We start from the raw sequence: 17,851 nt of genomic DNA, 5'->3' as shown, positions 1-17,851 counted from the left end.
TAGTTTGCCAAGGGACAGCGACATGGGGAGTACCAATGAACACCGAAACAGCATGAAAAAACTTGGGGCCAATAAGATGATGTTGGTCAGAAGCTGGCGAGGCAAGGGGGCTGGGGCTGACGTCGCTCTTTATTAATATGCATAAAACCGCTACTAAGTCATAATACACATAGATTAAAGCAAGACCACTACTTTCTAGGCCGATGTCCCCTTAATTTGAAGGTCCATTGCCTCCTGCATCTTCTCGAGGCCCCTTCCTACCACCAGAGCTTCGGGGGCGGGGATGTATGCCCCAGACCCAAGCGCTCGTGGTAGGAAGTCTTGATAGATGGCGGTCGATACATGGCTATCTGCGATTGACAGGCATATATCAATACAAGGTCTCATATTATAATGCCCATTTTCGACCGCATAGCTCACCACACCCACACCCACGCTATTTAGCACAAGCTAGTCGTATTCCCTTGGGACATCCCGGTGCAGTGACCTCAAAGACCCGCCTGGATCAGCAGCAGACCCGGGGCGAGAGCCAGTCATATCACCGCCACCGCCACCACCGATCGACTCCCCGGAGGTCGACAAAGCGTAGCGAGTCCCGTCGAACGAGGACGGTGACCCACCGCCCACCAGTACCCCCTCCATAGCCGGCTCCGGCGCGCGCGTGTCGCGGAGCAGATACCGCCGCGCCAGCCAGCGCAAGCGGCGGTGCTTGAGCCGGATGAACTGCGCCTTGGGCACGCTGAAGACGTCGTGCAGGTTCTCGAGCGAGAGCTCGCGCGTCTCCTCGACCAGGAAGTAGACGAGGACCCAGGCCAGGAGCGTGAGGCCGCTGAAGAGGCCGAGGCTGCCCCGGGGGGGTCAGGGCGCGGTCGTCGCTGATGCTGTGATGTTTTTACGTTTTTGAATCAGTAACCTGGACTTGGTTGTGGGTGTGTATAATCAAGTACCCCCTACTCACCGTGGGAAGAATATGCTCAATAAGCCTGCGAAGAACAGGTTGACGGATATCACACTTGCGCAGCCCTGGAGTTTAATAGTTAACGAAAATATCTGGTACATGCTAGTCATTAATAGCACGCGGCTATACTTACCAGTTCTCGGTGAGACAGTGGAAAGCTAACACGCAGTATTAGTAATAATCAGTGCATTTTGCTCCATCGTCCTAGATAATGTTTGGGTAGTTAGACTCACCTCTCAGATGCCAGTGTGAACGGAATAGGGCCTGGAGGGAGAAGTTAGCCTTGGGCTATGTGCCTCATCATCATCCTCTTTCGCGGAATGAGAGAGAGCGAAAGAGTCGTATGGGTTCTCACTTACCCAAACCTGGGGCGTATACTGCTGCGTGTACTAGGCTTGTCCATTAGTGACGGTTTTGGCTTGGGGTGGGCCAGATGGCTTTGGCTTACGGTAAAGCAATGTAGCGACCAAACGCACAGTGTCGGTGTTTGTTTCGCTTCGGCTGTAAGGTATCGGAAACGCATAGGCGGCCGCTGCCATGAAGATGCACATGAGCGGAAGTGTCGAGATCAGCCACTTCCTTCTCCCCAGCGTGTCGATAGTCTTGATGGCCGGAAGTCCGCAAAAGAAATTGACAGCCCCTAATAGCCAGGCGGAACATTAGCTCCTGCTAGTTATATGTATGCTCTTGTATTCGTTTGGAGGAAGTACAGCAAGCCTTACCAAAGCCAAAACTGAGCCCGAGAGCGGTGATGTGCTGAGTCTTTTCGTTTCCTTCGACAAATGAAGTAAAGAGTGTTCCTATAGAGAAGTGTAAGTTCAAACGCACAGAGTAGCTTGGTACTAGGGCAAAGCTACCAGAGTAAAAAGCAGAGACATTGACTGGTTCATATTAGCAATGCTTGATTTAAAACTGGCACGGGCTTCCACTAACTGCCACAAAGCTGTTGAGACAGAGCGACAGTCGAGGCGCTGATCAACGCGTTTCGGAGCCGTTTTTGGGTGAATAGATCCAAGAAACCGCCCGTCCAACGTTTCCTAGTAGGTTTTTCCTTGGTATGCGGATGTCTCTCGGGAATTTGCTGAGCGCTGTGTTCCTCCTCGATCGTCTTGTGCAGGAGGTAGATATCCTTTAATGCAAGCAGCTGATTACATGACCCAGATGTCAATTTACAATGACGTGCGCAGCAGGGGTTACCGTGCTTTTCCCTACTTACCTCGCATTTTCCTCTTATCTTCTTCAGTTCCTCGTACGCCCTTCTTGGGTTGTAACTTTTACTGCCGACTCTCATGTAGTACCTAGGACTTTCCGGACAAGACCAAAGGACAAGGAGCAACATCGCTGCCTGAACAGCTGGGGTACCAAGCATCAAGCCCAGGACAATGTCGTCATTATTGATAGTAGCCGCAAATATGAGGTTCAATAGTAGGCCAACCATCAGACCGCAAGCCACCCTTGCAGGCACAGGTTAGCGAAACCCCAGTCTCGTTTGATGGAGAAGGGCCGTTCTTACCATAGCTGCCAAGCCAAAAGGAAGGACCCGCGCCAGAATCTGATGGCGGTCTCGGAGGCGAGTATGGGGGTACTGACAGCCTTGATGCCCATACCTAAGATAGGGAGTCAGCCCGTGAGAACCCCAACGCTCTCGAACTCTATCTGGGACAACCATGGCTAAGGGGAAAGAAACCTCTCGGATGGTGACATACCAATGCCGTTGATGATCCGAACGGCGAAAAGAACTCGCCAACGATCAGATCGCCGGTTCTCATCCATAATGAGGGGTATGAGGCCCGAGGCCACACAGCTAACCATGATCAGGGCCGCGGATACGGCTATAGCCCCTTTCCGCCCAAAGTGGTCGTTGACCGGCGGGGCAAGCCAACACCCCAAGCCCGCCGCCGCGAACCAGGGAACGGCATTGAGGCCGCCAAGTGCCCAAGTTTCTGCAATTGGTAGCAAGGTGGAGTTGGCAGCAACAGAGTTGTTGGTGTCGGTGGAGACGTTGCTGTTGGATATACCTGCAGCGCCGAGGCGTTCAGGGTACAGTGAAGACGAGTTCAGCGAGGCCTGCATAAGGCCCTGTAGGAAGGCAGAAAGACATACGACGGCCGTGACTCGCAGGATGTTGCGATCGGAGAACAGCTTGTCTCGCTCATTCTTCAGGGCCTCCTTTTCTTCCTTCTCCAGAGTTACCTGGAGCGGGCGGTTCGCGTATTCCTCATCACCCTGAGCCACTCGGTCGTAGACTGACCCCAAAGCAAAGAGTCAGTATCTGCTACATGGGATGAGTGACGCTAGGAGGTTTGGCCTAGCAGGTATTATCCTTGTTGGCATAAGGTACCCGACGGATTCGGAGTGCACATACTTGCGGCGTCTCGAGCGACGAAAGCGGCGCGGACAAGCTTCTCGACGACCTCGTTACTCTCGGGGCCGTCCTCCATTCCCAACTGAGCTCGGGCGAAGTGGCGCGCGTCTTCTCTTAGCCCATCATCGTTCAAAAGGGCTGGAGCATGTTTGATTAGTATATCCGGGGGAGGAGGGAGTCGTTAAAGGGGGGGGGGGCAAGAAAATTGAAACAAACCAAGACTATCAGGAACTTGGCCACGAAAAGACCTCCTTCGTTCCCAATGATCACTATTTTTCTCAGCTGAATAACAGTCCATGTTTGAAGAAAGTTGTGCAAAATGAACGATGAAACTCTTGGCACAAGCTACAAATCAATCATTTAAAGTAGGAGTTAGTACTAAATGAACCTCACACTGGATCTAGATGAATACGTCTTCGAGTCCGACGATGGAAAATGGGGACTGGCTGAGGCAAGGGAGCGAGGAAAGACCAAAATAACCTTCTCCAGTCGTTCTCTGAGCCTCGAACTTGTCTGGCTGGCCATGCACACCAACTCGATGCCTTCCTGTATCAATACGAGGATTCGGGCTGCCTCGGGCGATCATGAAGCCCGGAAGCCTTATGATCGGAGCTTACTTGGCTGTAAGGCTCGCGTCTAGTTTCCGCTGCCTTTGTTACATGCTGACCACCATCTTTTCCATCCTGGGTCTTTATGGTGTGCGCGATCCAGCCGTGTTCCTACCCAGAATTCGTAACGCATTCTGCCTTGCGGTTGATGTCTTCGGTTAAGGAAACTACACGCAGAGGCTTCGATTGCATTTGGGCACTCATCCAGCCTTGCCCAACAACAAAAAGTAGAACCCAATTTAGATTCAATTCATATAAAATAAGGCAGGCTGGCTAGCACACTCCGCCCAGCCTGCAGACGGGCCACTCCAATGACCGATACGTCCGGGGCCTAGATTGTCGAAGAGACGAGGCTCGAGGTGCAAGATGACGTTAGAATGAACCCCATGTGTTTTTGCCTATTTCTGTTGTGTAACAAGCAACGTTGATAGGTTCGTAGACTCGGCTACGTACGATTACAGCAGCCAAGGATCCCCTGCAAAATGAGGCAACCGACCGTGCTCGCGTGGCCATCGTGTCCAATACCATTAGTAAACGATGGCGCAATCATCATTCCCCGGCTACCTCAAGGTCTCTGAGACCAGCCCACGTTTTCTCCTTCACCAGCCTGGGGTTGATCTGAGACAACACTACCCACTTATTCATTGTCCTAATATCGTTTAAGCCTAGCACTGCTTCTTAATTTGCATCTTTAGAAGATGGCGACAGGTATCGAAGTGGTTGGGGCCGTTGCCGCTTGTATCGAAATAGCCAAGTTCAGCAAAAGTCTCACCGGTTTGATTTCGGACATCACGAAGGGCACTGCTGAGATCGAGCATACGCTTCTCCATTTTAAAGCCACGATAGAGGGTGTCGCCGCGGTATTCGAAAATGTCCAGAAAACCATCAAAGACCAGGAAGTGACCGACTCTGATAGTCTGGTTATCATCGTGTCGGACTCTGGTCAACACTGTGCTGGTTTGCTGAAAAGGCTCCAGGGACAGCTGCCCGAGTTGTCCGAAGATGCCGGCGTAAAGCAGAAAGTCAGGGCCACCCTGACCAAGAAAATCAACGGGAAAGCCATACAGGAGCAAGTCGGATTCCTGCGCCAGTACATACAGATAGCCCGGCTTGCTTTGGCGCAATCGAGTCGTATGTGATTGATGACCCATCCTGATCATATCCATCATGTCTGGACTCTCATACGGCGACAGCCTGCTAATGAATGATGGATATCGCGCAGTCGACAAATATCGAGAATCGACGCCAAGATCGACGGAATGCGAAGCGTTCTGTTGGAACTCCCTGCCGCACCCCCTTACAGCCTCGGCAGCCTCGAGGATTACGATTACGATCGCTTAAGGGGCACTACCGATAAGTTCCGCGAAGCTGCCACGAGGGAGACGTCTGTCTGCGATCTTGATCTGGAGTCGGCTTCTGGTCGGAAAGACGAGGTCCGACTCTCCTCAACGGGCCTTGATGAGCTTCCTTCGGAAATCCGAAAACTGCTGATAGAAGAACCGCCACCCACACCGCCTCAGCAAGATACCGTCAAGGATCTCGAGGCCCGAGGCATGCTCCTGAAGGCTGCGAGTGTGGACTGCCTACCTCCACTGACGCATGATGAGGAGATGGAACACGAAGAAAGACGAGCCGACCTCTTAACGCGATGTGCCACAGTACGACTGCAACAAAGAGCCCTCGGTATACTGAACCGACTTTGGGAATGGGAATCACAGCAGGAAGACATCAACATATCCCCTGAACGGCTGGGGCGACTGGGGTCTAAGTTGGCAAAGCTATCGCTGGATAGCCAACGACTTGGGCACTTCACTGAGAAGCAGCGGGCGGAAGATCACGACAGGGCCCGCGAAGTCCTCAATAGAAGCACGGAGGTGCTAATGAGCAACATTCGGTCGCTACGTCCCTTTCCTTGCGATACAATGCTGTCGGTGGGGGAACTTTTCATACACCTTCTGAAAGAAACCGGCAAACCTGGTTATGCGTCGGATCTCAGAAGGGTTCTCCCTCAGAAGCTTGGAAAAGAGCTGAAGGGGAGCTAGACCCTTTACCCCCCGATTGGCCGCGCAGGTTCGAGGCCTGGAACTCACGAGCGCTGGCCTGGTGCGAGCCGGCCAACCTCGCAGGGATGTACGGCAGGTGGCCGGAAAAGGTGGCAGTAGTTGAACAGCCCGACGACCTCAGCAGTCTGAAGTTCAATGTGAGGTCGCCGGACTTTCGTTTTGATGAGGCGGCGGAAGGCATCTCCCCACTTCACCTTGCTGTCATATACGAAGAGAAGGACATCGTAGCAGAGATGCTAAGCGAAGTGGAGAATGCTGATGTGGGAAGTCCTGGACCGTCGACCCCGCTGATCGAAGCTGCCAGAAACGGCAGGGAGGACATTGGTCAGCTGCTGCTGGAGCACGACGCCTCAGTCGAGTGCGTCGATGCAAAGATGCACCGTACGGCGCTACATTGGGCTCAGACCTCGGAAAGACACAATGGAGTCGGCGTCGCGAAGCTTTTCCTTAACGCCCCCCAGGCTGAATCCCTTCTGGAGAAGCCCGACATCGACGGCAAGACAGCACTGTACTTGGCCTGCGAAATGGGAAACAGAAAGATGGTCGAGCTGCTTGTCGACAAATACCACGCACAGGTCAACGTGGCAGACACGTACGGGAAGACAGCCCTGCACGCGACGGTCGACGCGAAGGAGCCGCTCGAAGACAGACTCCGCATCGCCCGCATCCTGCTCCAAGCCCGCGCGGAACCGGACACGTCGGACAGCCGCGACCACACCCCGCTCTGCGCGGCGTCCTCCCGCGGGCACGCCAAAGCCGTCGCCCTGCTGCTCGAGCACGGCACGGACCCCAACCGCCCCGGGCAGGAGGGGCAAACCCCCTTGATCGCAGCGACGCAACGCAACCACGCTGGCGTGGTGTTAGCGCTCATGCGCAAAGGGGGTAGGCCGCACCAGACGGACGCCAGCGGCCGCAGCGCGCTGGACTACGCGCGGCGGAGCCCGACGACGTCGGACATCAACCACCTGCTCCGGCGCAGCGCGACCTCGTTCCGGCGCAAGGGCAGCCGCATGTCGGTGCAGAGCGCGCCGCCGCCGCGCACCAACAGCACTGCTAGTACAGCTGCTACTGGTCTGTCGACGCGGACGAGCACCATGGCGGGGGCGGATACGGGGCCGCTGACACCGTCCTCTCAGAGCTTCGGGCGTCACTCGCTCGACGCCGTTTTCAGAGGATCGAGCAGTCGGCGTACGTCCGGATCGTAAATTACGATTCGTAATGCCGTCTGGGGTTTGATGGTATCACTTGATTGTACATAAGAACGGATGTAGCAAAAACGAGGTATATATAATAACATCAATGACGTTAAATAATGACGGGTTATCTCGATCGACAGTGTCGCTGTTGGTTGCATGGTGGTCGTGTTACTGTAGCTTTGAAACTGATAATGAAGTTGCTTACGCTTTACCAATTCAACCCAACGCCAAGCCTTGCGATCATCCATCATCCCAGCTCAAGCAGTTAAGTGGGTTGAATCTTCAATAGGCTCTCATACGCTCTGCTTGAGAAACTTGACGACGGTGTCCACAAGCCACCTCTCCGCCTCCCCGGGCGGCTTCTCGACGCGGTGGTCCGCGCCCGGGATGGTCCCCGACAGGTCGCTCGCGACGCCGGGGCGGCACAGCGCCTGCCACTGCCGGATGAGGCCCGCCTTGTCTACCGACGGCGGCACGTACTCGTCCGCGCCCGAGTGCAGGATCAGCAGGGGCTTGTCGAACCGCTGCCAGAAGCCCCGGGCCTCGTCGTGGGTGAAGTCCGGGTCGAAGTAGTTGTCCCCGCCGCTGTTCCGCGGGTAATTGTCAGCGAGAAGAAAATGTGTTTGTTGCGCGCATATCTGACCTGCAAGGAGGCCGAAATGGGGGGAAATGTTCATTTGGGAAGAGGGTGACTTACTCCTTGGCGCTCAGGGAATACCACCGGTCCGCGGAGATGGGCACGTCAAAGATGCCGGGCGGCACGATCTCGGTCGACATGCGCTCGTGGCCCCTGCCCGCGGCGATCATGTCGCGGGCCGTCTGGACGCTCTGCTCCAGCCTCTCGGCGCCCATGTCCATGAGGAGGGCGGCCCGGTCACAGGCGGGCGCCTGGAGGATGAAGCCGTCCACCGGCGGGTTGGCGGGGTACGCGGAGGACACGTACTCCATGCAGTCCTGCGTGCCCGTCGAGTGGCCCATGAGCACGATCTTCCGCTTGCCAATGGAACGCAGGTAGCGGATCAGTGCCGCAATGTCGGCGACGTCATCCGCCAGGCGCTTGAAGCCGAACTGGGTGTACGAGCTCCCCAGCCGGAACTCGAAAAGAGAACAACTCAGGTCTTGGTTCTGCTGGTCGGAGAGAGCGGCGGAGATGGCCCGCGGGTAGTAGACGGTGAATGGTCCATCGCCCAGGCCGCCAATGAAGACGAGAGCGTTCTTGGCATTGGCTGAGCCCGTCTCGAAGGCGGTGTTGTGTGGTGTTGGCGACTCAAACCGGTGAACGGTTGTAGAGAAAGTTGTAGCGGCTGAGGGTGACATGATGAATAAATAAACCAATTAGGTCAACTGTCTGATGTACACATCCAGGATATCTGAGAAGGGGGTGTTAAGCAGTCGACCTGTCGTGTTTGCGTCGCGTGTGCGGTGCCGGTGCGGTGTCACGTCAGAGTTTAGGGTCAAGAGGGGTGTGTCCGCTCACTAATTCAAGCCCCGAAATGCCCCGAAAATACCCCTCCCCCCCACCCACGCAATCCACCATCAGGGATCACGACAGTGCTCTAGCGACGCCCACCCATATCTTCGGTGTCTGACCACCAAAGGTTAAAAGCCAAATCCAACTACATTCATCTTTGCCTGTAGACTCATTCTAATTATTTGGCATTAGCCCTAGTAAACATGATCGATGCCTGTTTACTTAATGTCCCGTATTCCTGTTTAGCACTTGGTTTGAGTCACTCAAGGAAGACAGCCTAAGCCACATACAGAGAAAGGCCCGGCTGGGTCTGCTGGAACAGGGGCTTCTGTCAGTTGTCTTTTAATTTGTTGACATGTTGGAGTGCATGTGAGCAGCACCCTCTGGTACAGCACTGTTCGTAGCACTGTGCCAGAAATGCGACAGTATGAGGACTGTATCCGTTTCCTTGCAACTTAGCAGGCTCGGCACAAGCTTTTTCTTCACGTGCAAAGCCTATGTAGAAAGCGTGAACCATTGAGGAGAGTCCGGCTAATTGCGAGGCCACCCGTTGAAGATAAGGATCTACTTCTGGTTCATGACGGAGTTTAAAAAGGTGCTCAACTGTCAGTAACAGAAATGCATCTACATTGCGCATACACATAGATTGCGGCTATATCCTCCTTCTGGTTTCAGTCGAGTTTTCGCACATACTCAACAGGTCCAACGTAACGCTTCCTGGCCGAGAGACCATAATACACGAGCGAACCGATGACGGAAACGCCGTAGATGAGAATGTTCCAATTCATCAAGTCAAGCGCCGGCTCGGGGACCGGCGGAAAGAAGGCGAAGACGAAGAAGACAACAAGAAACATTTCCGAGATGATGTTGATGGCCAATCCCCATCGGCCTAGCGAGAATTTGCTGGGTAGCAGTGGTAGCCCAGTCAAACGCCGCCAGAGGACGCAGCCGGTACTGCACATGTAACTGGACAGAATGGCGTTGGTACCGAGCGAAGTGAGAGAATTCAGTGCCACGGGGGATCCAATAGGAATCAAAGTCAGCAGAACGGTGACGATCAAGGTTGTAATGATGGAGTTTATGGGCAGATTGTAGCCGGGGTGGACATCTATAATCATAGTCAGTTTGCTCGTTCTGGTCCGCAAGGAAGAAACCATGGTTCGGTGGTCGCGACTTACGTGCGAACCAACCGGACAGTGGCATGCCCTGGTCGCGAGAAAACGCCCACAGCTGGCGGGACGCTGTGGCTACACCAGTAAGATTCCCAGCAACAGTCATAACTATGACGAAAGCACTCATGGCCGTCGCGCCGCTTTTGGTCTGTGTGGCATTATGGAACACGGTAATAAAGGGGGTTGGCGAACTGATCACCTCATTAATGTCACCAAGGCAAGAGCAGAAGGTGATCAACATGACCCAGCCTTTACCAAGAAAAGCACACACGTACTCTGTTAGCAAACGGACATCGATTTGAGAGGAACAATTATAATGCGAACATACCGAAAGCCCCGCTGAAAAAGGTCGTCCATATCATAGAGCGTGGGAGTGTCTTCGCTGCGTCCTGTAGTTCCTCCGACATATGGACAGCTGCATCGGCACCGAGGAGAGGGTAGATGCCGGACATAATTCCGATCATGGTGCTGCCCCCAATGCTACCCCAGCCGCCACCATCGTTGAAAGTAGTGAACACCTCTACTGCAGGAGTTCTTGGCGCAAGAACCCAGAGGGTAACCATGATTCCGACGAAACCGAAAACATGGATGGTAAGAAGGCCAGCCTCGATCAGGGGCAACTTCCTGGCCAGCGCGACGTTGAAAAAGACGGAAAAGGCGTTGACGGCGATGGACAGCATGGTGCCGTGCCATCCCTGCGGGACGTAGGTCTCGTAGTTGAGCGCGACCAGGCTCTGGATCTGGCTGCCGGCGATGTACGCGGTCGACGCGCAGCCGGTCTGCCAGGCCAGGACGCACATCCAGCCCATGACGTAGCTGAGGAACTTCTGGTGCCGCTTGGGCGCGAACTCGGACACCCAGTGGTACTGGCCTCCCGTCGTGGGCGCCATCGAGCTCATCTCGGCCATGGACACGTTGACGAACCCGAAGCCGGCCCAGCAGACGAGGTACATCCAGATGGAGCCGGCCGTGCCGCCGTTGGTCAGGCCGATGCTCGACAGGCTGATGACGGCTTCCCAGGACTGCATGAGGATCATGGAGAAGCCGAAAATGGACAGGAAGCGGAAGTTTCTCTGTCGTCGGCGAGTGGTCATCAGTCATCCAATCTGGTCGGAACAGCTCCAATCCACACAAGTCTTACTTTCAACTCTTGCGCTTTACCCATGCGCATCATGTCGCGACGGTCCTCTGCATTGCCTTCCTTCAGGTCAGCGACATCGCTGAGCTCGATATCGACCGTGGCCTGTTCATTCTTGAGCTGCGTAGACTTTCTTTCGAAGCCCATATTGACGAATCCTGTAGAACACCTGCTACAGTAAAGGGGTTATCGTGTATTCGAAAGATAAGGTGTGTGATGTATGGTCACCACAAACGAAGAGAAGATTAACTGCGAAGGGGGAAACAGAAGAAGGTGGTGCTATTCCTGGAAGAACACCCACGCCACACTTGTCGCGCAATATTCCTCGCACCGTCCCGCACGGGCGGAGATGTAAACCACATGGCATGGAGGCTGCGCAAGCCCATAGATCTGAGCTGCCGAGTAGGCAGTTCATGGACTTGGAGAGCTGTGGCTGCGGCCCGACACAGTGGGGATAATGCTGCGACCCCGAAGCGAGATCCGTTATATGAGCTTCCATCCCAGCTGTCACCCAGTCATGATGCAGCCATTATGCAAGCCTGTCACCAATGACAGCTCGGGTAGTACGCTCCCAGTGCATGCTTGGGGCATCCTTGTCGTTGCATGGCCACCAATCGGGCATTCCCCGTTTTTGCCCTTGGTGTCAACGACGCCTTCCCGGCAGTTTCTGCTGCTGCTTCGCTCGCATGTGGCAGAGGTCGCCCTTATGTTCTTGAGGGCATTTCGCTTAACCTATTCAACCGTTTCGAGTCTAGATACCGAGTCTGAAGCCGACTTCTTTGCCAAGAAATTCACTGTACCCAGGATTATGCCACATTTCTGGCCATTTGCCATGATTATCTGCAGTTTGCTACATAATTACCTTGCTGGGTACCATTTCAGCTTTGGCCACCAAGCCACTCAACCGGGATACCACAAAAAGGAACGGCGAGCCGACTACCTAAAGAATCCCAAGGTCCTGTAGTGTGCTCCTTTGGCAAATTCTCTCGCATTTGTTTTTTTTTTTTCGTTTCTAATCACTCCTTACTTTCGCCGTAGGAGATGATGGCGGCGCCATGGGCTAACTTCTAGACTCATCGCCAACGAATCAATAAATCAGCGCCAAGGCCTCTTCATGGTCCCTCCTGTCGTCGGAAATTTCTTTGTTTTTCTTTTTGTGGCATTCGATTTCCGTGCCGAGAATCCCAGCACAGCGGAACCGAAATACATTCGCCTCTGTCAACTTCTAGTCCAATCGCATGGTTAACAGGGGTGCCCGATTGTTCAACCCCCCAACCAGTCATGAAGTAGAGTTGCCAAAATAAGAATTGCAAGTGTCCAGCCCATTTCCCCCCATCTGAAATTTCGGGCACATTGAGCCGGGAACCTTTCCTGGAAAGACTCAATGGCTCTGTAACTACCCCCTTTACCGCATTCTGACCAGTCCCAGTCTGCCACAACTTTCCGGTCGACGACGCCATCATGAGCGCCGCGGCCCTGGGTGGCGAGCCCACCACCCCCAGCTCGACGCGCTTCTCCCCCATCACCGCGACCGACCACGCCGGCTACGTCTGGATCGTCGCCATCCTGGGCATCACCTACACCGCCCTCACCTGCGCCTTGCGCGGCTGGATCAAGTTCCGCGTGTACGGTTGGGACGACGTCCTCATCGCGCTCGCCACGGTCCTGCACCTGGGCCAGGCCGTCGCCGTCTTCGTCGGCCTCGCCCACGGACTGGCGCAATCGCATAATGCCATCATCACCGACCCCGCTGCCGATATTCCGACCGCCGGCAAGGCGCTGTTCGCCGCGGAGATGCTGGGGCTCGTCGTCTTGGGGCTTTCCAAGTGCTCCGTCCTCGCTTTGATGCTGCGGGTGTTCACCCCTGATACGGGGATGGCGGCCGGGTATCGTGCGTGCATTGTTTTGACCATCCTGAGCGGCCTGTGGTGTGTTGCTTCTATCACTGCCATCTCGGCCAACTGTGGGGTGGCCGATATATTGACGCCGGAAAGCAAGGAACGATGTCCTGGGATGGTGAGTAATTACTCTCCATACCCCAGCTGCTACGTTAGCACGTCTGACAACAGACCCCTTTTCACAGTACGACCGCATGCTAGGGATCACGATCCCCGACATCATCACCGACGTCCTGATATGCCTAGTACCCGTCTGTGTAACCATGCCCCTCAACATGACCGCAGGCGTCCGCTTCAACGTCTCCCTCGGCTTCAGCTTCCGCCTCTTCGTCGTCCCCCTCTCCGCCCTCCGCCTGTCCTACCTGCGAGACGCGGCCGCCGCCTCCTCCCCGACGCACAGCAGTTCGACGCCCTCACGAACAGCCTCCTCCTCCAGCAGGCCGCCTCGCTCGTCAGCGCGACGATCCCGAACCTGCGCATCTTCATGAAGTCCATGAACACCGGCTTCAACCTGCCGGCGCTGGCCACCGCCGAAACGCGCGGCTATGCGCTGCGGACCTTTGGCGGTAGCACCATGATCAGCGGGCGGAGCGGCGGCGGTGGCATGGACAGTACCAACAACAAGTCGCTCGCCTCGCGCAGTAGCCGGAACCGAGACCAGTTCCAAGAGTTGTCCTTGCGCCCGGATGGGATTCACCACGAGGCAAGGATCTCCCACGTGGCTCATCAGAGCGATGCGACATCGGAAGAGCAGGATAGTCTGAACCGGACAGGTAGCCAGGACAGGATCATCACCAAGCGGGTGGAGTGGGCTGTACGTCATGACACCGGATGATGTAAAGGACCATCTGCATTAGATCTCTTGTTCTTGTAGTGTATCACTTTCATTCAACCTTGCATTGCTGGTAGACGCCGCGCATGCCTCGGTTGGCTCATCATACACTTCCTGCCCGCGGCCGATCAAGTCGGTAGCCAACTACCCTCGAGACTTGAAAAGGGGCCTTACTCCGTTTTACTTTCATGTGCACAATATGGACTATTTATCTTTCAACAACCGAAGTAACGCTTATTCCGAAAAAGTTTTGGCCCGGCATAAATATCACCACCGGCAGCGGTGCGGCCCGGAAAAGGTTCTTGCCACTCGGCCCAGTTGGGACTTCGGGACCCAGCTAAAGCAGCTAAGAACAGACTATCGGAATCCTCTCCGTGAACTAGGCCCTGGAGGTGTGTGGGCCTATACTGGATTGCGGTTAGACTTCATCAAAGCGCTGGGCTGACCCGCTTCGGATGAGTTCCGGATCGCAGCCGGTCAGTTGGCACGCAGTAGGCCATGTAGCTTATTTGGACTTCTTTTCATTCATTACCTTCATTACTGGAACAATCTGGTTATGATGACCCGAGTTTTACTGTACCGTACCAAATTCTCTACGCCAATGCTATGCTCTCTTTTTAAATACGCCTGGGGTCACCCCAATAGAATAAGTCAAAGTCTCTCCCCTCATTCCTCCGTCTCGTACAAGTTCCAAATCCCACCGCCGCCCTGGGCTAGGCGCCGGACTCGTCCTCATCTTGGGCCGGCTCCGGAACACCAGCTCCATATCGTCGACGCCGGCATCCAGGAGCTCCTCGATCATCGTGGACTGGTCTCCCACGTCCCCTCCTCTTCCAAGATGGGAAATTGGGCGTCTTTCCTCGGCGACACCATCCGGCTCTTGCGCTCCGACCGCCGGCGCTCCAGCTGCGCTTTCTGGCGCGCGGCTTCGTAGCCCTGCATCGATCGCCGCGTCCGCGCGACGAGGTCCTCGGGCTCCTCGAGCCCGGCTGCTTCGGCCTCGGCGGGATCGCCACTCAAGGCCTGGATGTTGACTCTGGGTCTGGGCGTGGGCGATAGCAGTTGTGTGCTGTCATGCTCGTCCCAGTCCGGGTCGAATGAGGGAGTTCGCGGCATAGACATGCGAGTCCGCTCAGTCAACGACAGCCTGTGCCGAGTCTTCTTCAAGGGCGACGGCGATGCGTTGGACATGGATGCCAGGATCTGATCAGCCATGAGCTGTGTCGGAGAAAGAGCTCGTTCTGGTGCCAACAGTTCCTCCGAGGCTTCCGAAGTCGCCTTCTTGGACCTAGGCTGGGTCCCCGGCAGTTCGGGGGACTGCGAACGCGGAGGTGAAAGTGGCGGCGAATACCGGAGCATCCTGATGCTTCCCTCTTCCGGCTCCTGCTTTTGTTGGTCGGGGGTCACCGAAGAGCGCTTAATTGGTATGGAATCTTGACTGTTGTTGCGTGGCGTCTCCATCTCCTCCTCGTCGAGCTCATCATCGTCGCTTTCCATCGGGGGCCTGGTGATCAGCGTGTGCGTGCGAACAACAGGCCGTTTCTTAGGCGAACGCAACCGAGACCCGTGCCGATTGACCGGTGGCCTGGAGAGTTTCGGTTCACGTTCTAGTTCATCCTCCCACTCGTCCAGGTCCGACAGGGGCTCCGGCTCTTCTTCTGTGCGATGTGCGTTGGACGTGGATCGGTTCTTCACTAAGCTGGCGAAATCGGGGATACGCGCCAGGTCGCTGTCGAGTTCCGCCTTCATGTTCTCGAGCAGCTGCGCGTATTGGGGCGGAGGTGGTGGCAGATGTAGCTTGTCCAGGTCTTGGGGTGACATGGTGTCGGCTGAAAGTTTGAGATGGGCAGTAAAGCCCAGATCGATGCCTTTGCTGTTAGCTTCAGGTGCTTTGCGAGGTTCAGCTGTCTTGTCGCCAAATAGCTTTTTCCTAAAGCCATCCCACTTCTCGAGCCTTTGCCGCTGTACTTGAACCCGCTGGTCCAGCTGGTCAAGTAGGCCCATGCTCTGGTCCTCTATATCTGTCAGTGTCCCGTTCTGTACACCATCCCACACCTGCTCAAATGGAGTAGATAGCAGCCCGCCCTTGCTAGAGCTATTCTCGCCGTACAGTATGTTTTCAGTCCATTGGTCGTTACCCGTCCAATTCGTCTTGAGGACCTGGCGCACTTTGTACTTCGTCTTGTCCGAGGGCTGACTGCTGGGATCGTCTGTAGCCAAGCTCTTGACCTGCTCGTTGCGCTTCGCAAGCGTCTGTTCCTTCAGCGCCAGCATTTCCGCGAAATCGCGATACCGTCCCCTCGCCGCATTCTTGTCCCGCAGAAACGACCGGAGCGAGGCCTTGTGCGCGAGCAACAGCCCGTTCAGCTCGGTTCGTTCGCTCTTGTAGCCCCAGTTCTCGATGGCGATGTTCTCGGAGATGGAGGGTCGGTAGTCGTGGCCCGCGTTGAGGGCGCGCTCGGCCACCAGCTTCTTCAGGACGGCCGAGGAGAAGACGGCCAGGACCTCTTCGAAGCGCTCGCCCTTGCACTCGTCGAGCATGGTCTTGCGGATGACGGCGTCGCGGCCGAGGACGCCGCTCTTTTTGGCTTGTTCTAGGCATCGCAGGAAGGCGGCACGCAGGTTGATGGATTGGACTTGGTCGAGCGGCGGGTAGAAAGGCCGGAGCTTGTTTTGCGTCTCTTCCGGGTCCCAGAGGTTGAAGAGTTGGTAGAGCGCCCATTCGACGGCGTGGATGCGTTTCTTCTGGCCGCCGGCGGCATCCTTGGCGGAGAAGGTGGCGGGCGTGATGTCGGGCCAATCCTCCTCCTGGTCAAGGTCGAGCAGTCGCAGGTTGGTCAGGAACAGAGTCCGGGACGAGACGGTGCTCGGAAGCTGGGCATTGTGGGCGGCGGTGGTGCTGCTGGGTTGGGTCGCAGCTGTCAAGGAGGACTTGGCCGAGGCGCGTAAGGATATCGGTCTCGGTCGCGTGGTGGCGGGCTTGGGCGGTTGGAGAGCCATCTCTTCATTTCAATTTCAGGGATGAAACTCTGTCTTTGGCTATCGTGACCAGATACAAAGAAGGGTGCATGGCTTGAGGGGACAAAGCGGCACCAGCTGGTCGCATGGAAGGTTTCCAATGTCTTGAACTGTGTGTCTTCAATCAATTGGATTGTTGATGTTGACTTTGCTTTGCTTTGGGAAATGCCGGGCGAACCAATGAAGTCACTAGCAACAGAAACTGTCCCCCCCCTAAACAAGTCCCCTAAGCCCTTCCGGTTAGCAGCCTCTTAGTGGGTCGTGGGTGCAAAACTTGACCGCTACGAGCCAACGACGGCCAACACAGAAGCCAACTCTGACCAATCCCCATCAAGCCTTGCCAAATCATCAATCCTCCCAAGGGGTGCGATTAAGAATTGGCCGGATTCTATTTCGATATCTTAGGTCCTTGTATTTAAAAACTATATTAGGATTAAGACTAGCCTTTTAAATATTAAAAAAAACACAGAAAGTAATTTAATAACTAAATTTTTTAAAGCCAATTTTACGAAATTTTTAAATTAAGTACTTTATTTTATATAAATTTTTAAAATATACGACTATTAAGGCGGTCGAGGAAAACCGGCCAATTCTTGTTCGCACCCCTTGCCTCCTCACCAACAAGGCTCGAGGCTCGCTTGCCAACCCCAACAAGCACCGTATCCCTGCCAATTGGTACACTATTGACTGCTAGTCATGTGCGAATCAGTTGGCGAATGCCGACTGAACCTGAGAAAACGTAACCATGGTACGGGCAACGGCCAACAATTCTGCTTCCAGCCCACGCAGTGTGGCAGGACGCACAAGTCTTGGATATTTGGTATTTTAATCGTTTGAGCTGCAAGAAACAATTTCAGTGCTGTAAAACCAAAACAAAACCCCAAACCAAAACGAAATTGAGCTTCGAGCATTAGAGGTTTTTCCTTTGAGAGAACCCGTATCCAATGCACCCTGCTTGTACTCCGTAAGCCCCTTAGGGACAAATTGAAGGTTCTATTTGGAGGAGCGCCCGCTTTCAGTGACGTTGCTGGGTTCCGGTATTTCGGCGTCTTGTATGCCGATCCGTGATCCCAAAGTTCCATCGGCAGCAGCATCCCTAGCCTCATGTATTGATTGCTATGCGTACATGCCT

General features: G+C 54.9%; 6 protein-coding genes across 6 annotated transcripts; 2 read left to right on the top strand and 4 right to left on the bottom strand.

Moving 5' to 3' along the window:
- Window positions 1–450: 450 nt before the first annotated feature.
- On the bottom strand, window positions 451–3,399 carry PG994_000833 (sugar transporter; the record flags this gene model as incomplete). Its single annotated transcript, XM_066852242.1, has 13 exons — window positions 451–844; window positions 959–1,023; window positions 1,092–1,116; window positions 1,192–1,222; window positions 1,318–1,347; window positions 1,407–1,490; window positions 1,681–1,758; window positions 1,816–1,839; window positions 1,892–2,087; window positions 2,175–2,412; window positions 2,472–2,565; window positions 2,665–3,204; window positions 3,324–3,399. The coding sequence occupies 13 exons, from the start codon at window positions 3,397–3,399 to the stop codon at window positions 451–453; spliced, it is 1,875 nt and encodes a 624-aa protein (XP_066722874.1).
- Window positions 3,400–4,629: 1,230 nt separating this feature from the next.
- Window positions 4,630–7,199, top strand: PG994_000832 (ankyrin repeat-containing domain protein; the record flags this gene model as incomplete). The annotated part of the gene is made up of 3 exons (XM_066852241.1): window positions 4,630–5,021; window positions 5,154–5,825; window positions 5,894–7,199. The coding sequence occupies 3 exons, from the start codon at window positions 4,630–4,632 to the stop codon at window positions 7,197–7,199; spliced, it is 2,370 nt and encodes a 789-aa protein (XP_066722873.1).
- Window positions 7,200–7,483: 284 nt separating this feature from the next.
- Window positions 7,484–8,507, bottom strand: PG994_000831 (uncharacterized protein; the record flags this gene model as incomplete). Its single annotated transcript, XM_066852240.1, has 2 exons — window positions 7,484–7,775; window positions 7,888–8,507. The coding sequence occupies 2 exons, from the start codon at window positions 8,505–8,507 to the stop codon at window positions 7,484–7,486; spliced, it is 912 nt and encodes a 303-aa protein (XP_066722872.1).
- Window positions 8,508–9,332: 825 nt separating this feature from the next.
- PG994_000830 (GABA-specific permease) lies at window positions 9,333–11,118 on the bottom strand (the record flags this gene model as incomplete). Its single annotated transcript, XM_066852239.1, has 4 exons — window positions 9,333–9,769; window positions 9,840–10,109; window positions 10,162–10,906; window positions 10,975–11,118. 4 exons carry the CDS (start codon window positions 11,116–11,118, stop codon window positions 9,333–9,335), a joined length of 1,596 nt encoding a protein of 531 aa, XP_066722871.1.
- A 1,314-nt stretch (window positions 11,119–12,432) lies between these two features.
- PG994_000829 (uncharacterized protein) lies at window positions 12,433–13,704 on the top strand (the record flags this gene model as incomplete). The annotated part of the gene is made up of 3 exons (XM_066852238.1): window positions 12,433–12,987; window positions 13,055–13,224; window positions 13,293–13,704. The coding sequence occupies 3 exons, from the start codon at window positions 12,433–12,435 to the stop codon at window positions 13,702–13,704; spliced, it is 1,137 nt and encodes a 378-aa protein (XP_066722870.1).
- A 795-nt stretch (window positions 13,705–14,499) lies between these two features.
- On the bottom strand, window positions 14,500–16,701 carry PG994_000828 (uncharacterized protein; the record flags this gene model as incomplete). The annotated part of the gene is made up of 1 exon (XM_066852237.1): window positions 14,500–16,701. One exon carries the CDS (start codon window positions 16,699–16,701, stop codon window positions 14,500–14,502), a length of 2,202 nt encoding a protein of 733 aa, XP_066722869.1.
- Between the last annotated feature and the right edge of the window lie 1,150 nt (window positions 16,702–17,851).

This window comes from Apiospora phragmitis (genome assembly GCF_038363925.1).
Source record: "Apiospora phragmitis strain CBS 135458 chromosome Unknown utg000001l:1.0-2902119.0:1.0-2906034.0, whole genome shotgun sequence".
In the NCBI taxonomy this organism is placed as follows: domain Eukaryota; kingdom Fungi; phylum Ascomycota; class Sordariomycetes; order Amphisphaeriales; family Apiosporaceae; genus Apiospora; species Apiospora phragmitis.
This window is presented reverse-complemented; position numbering and strand designations above follow the sequence as displayed.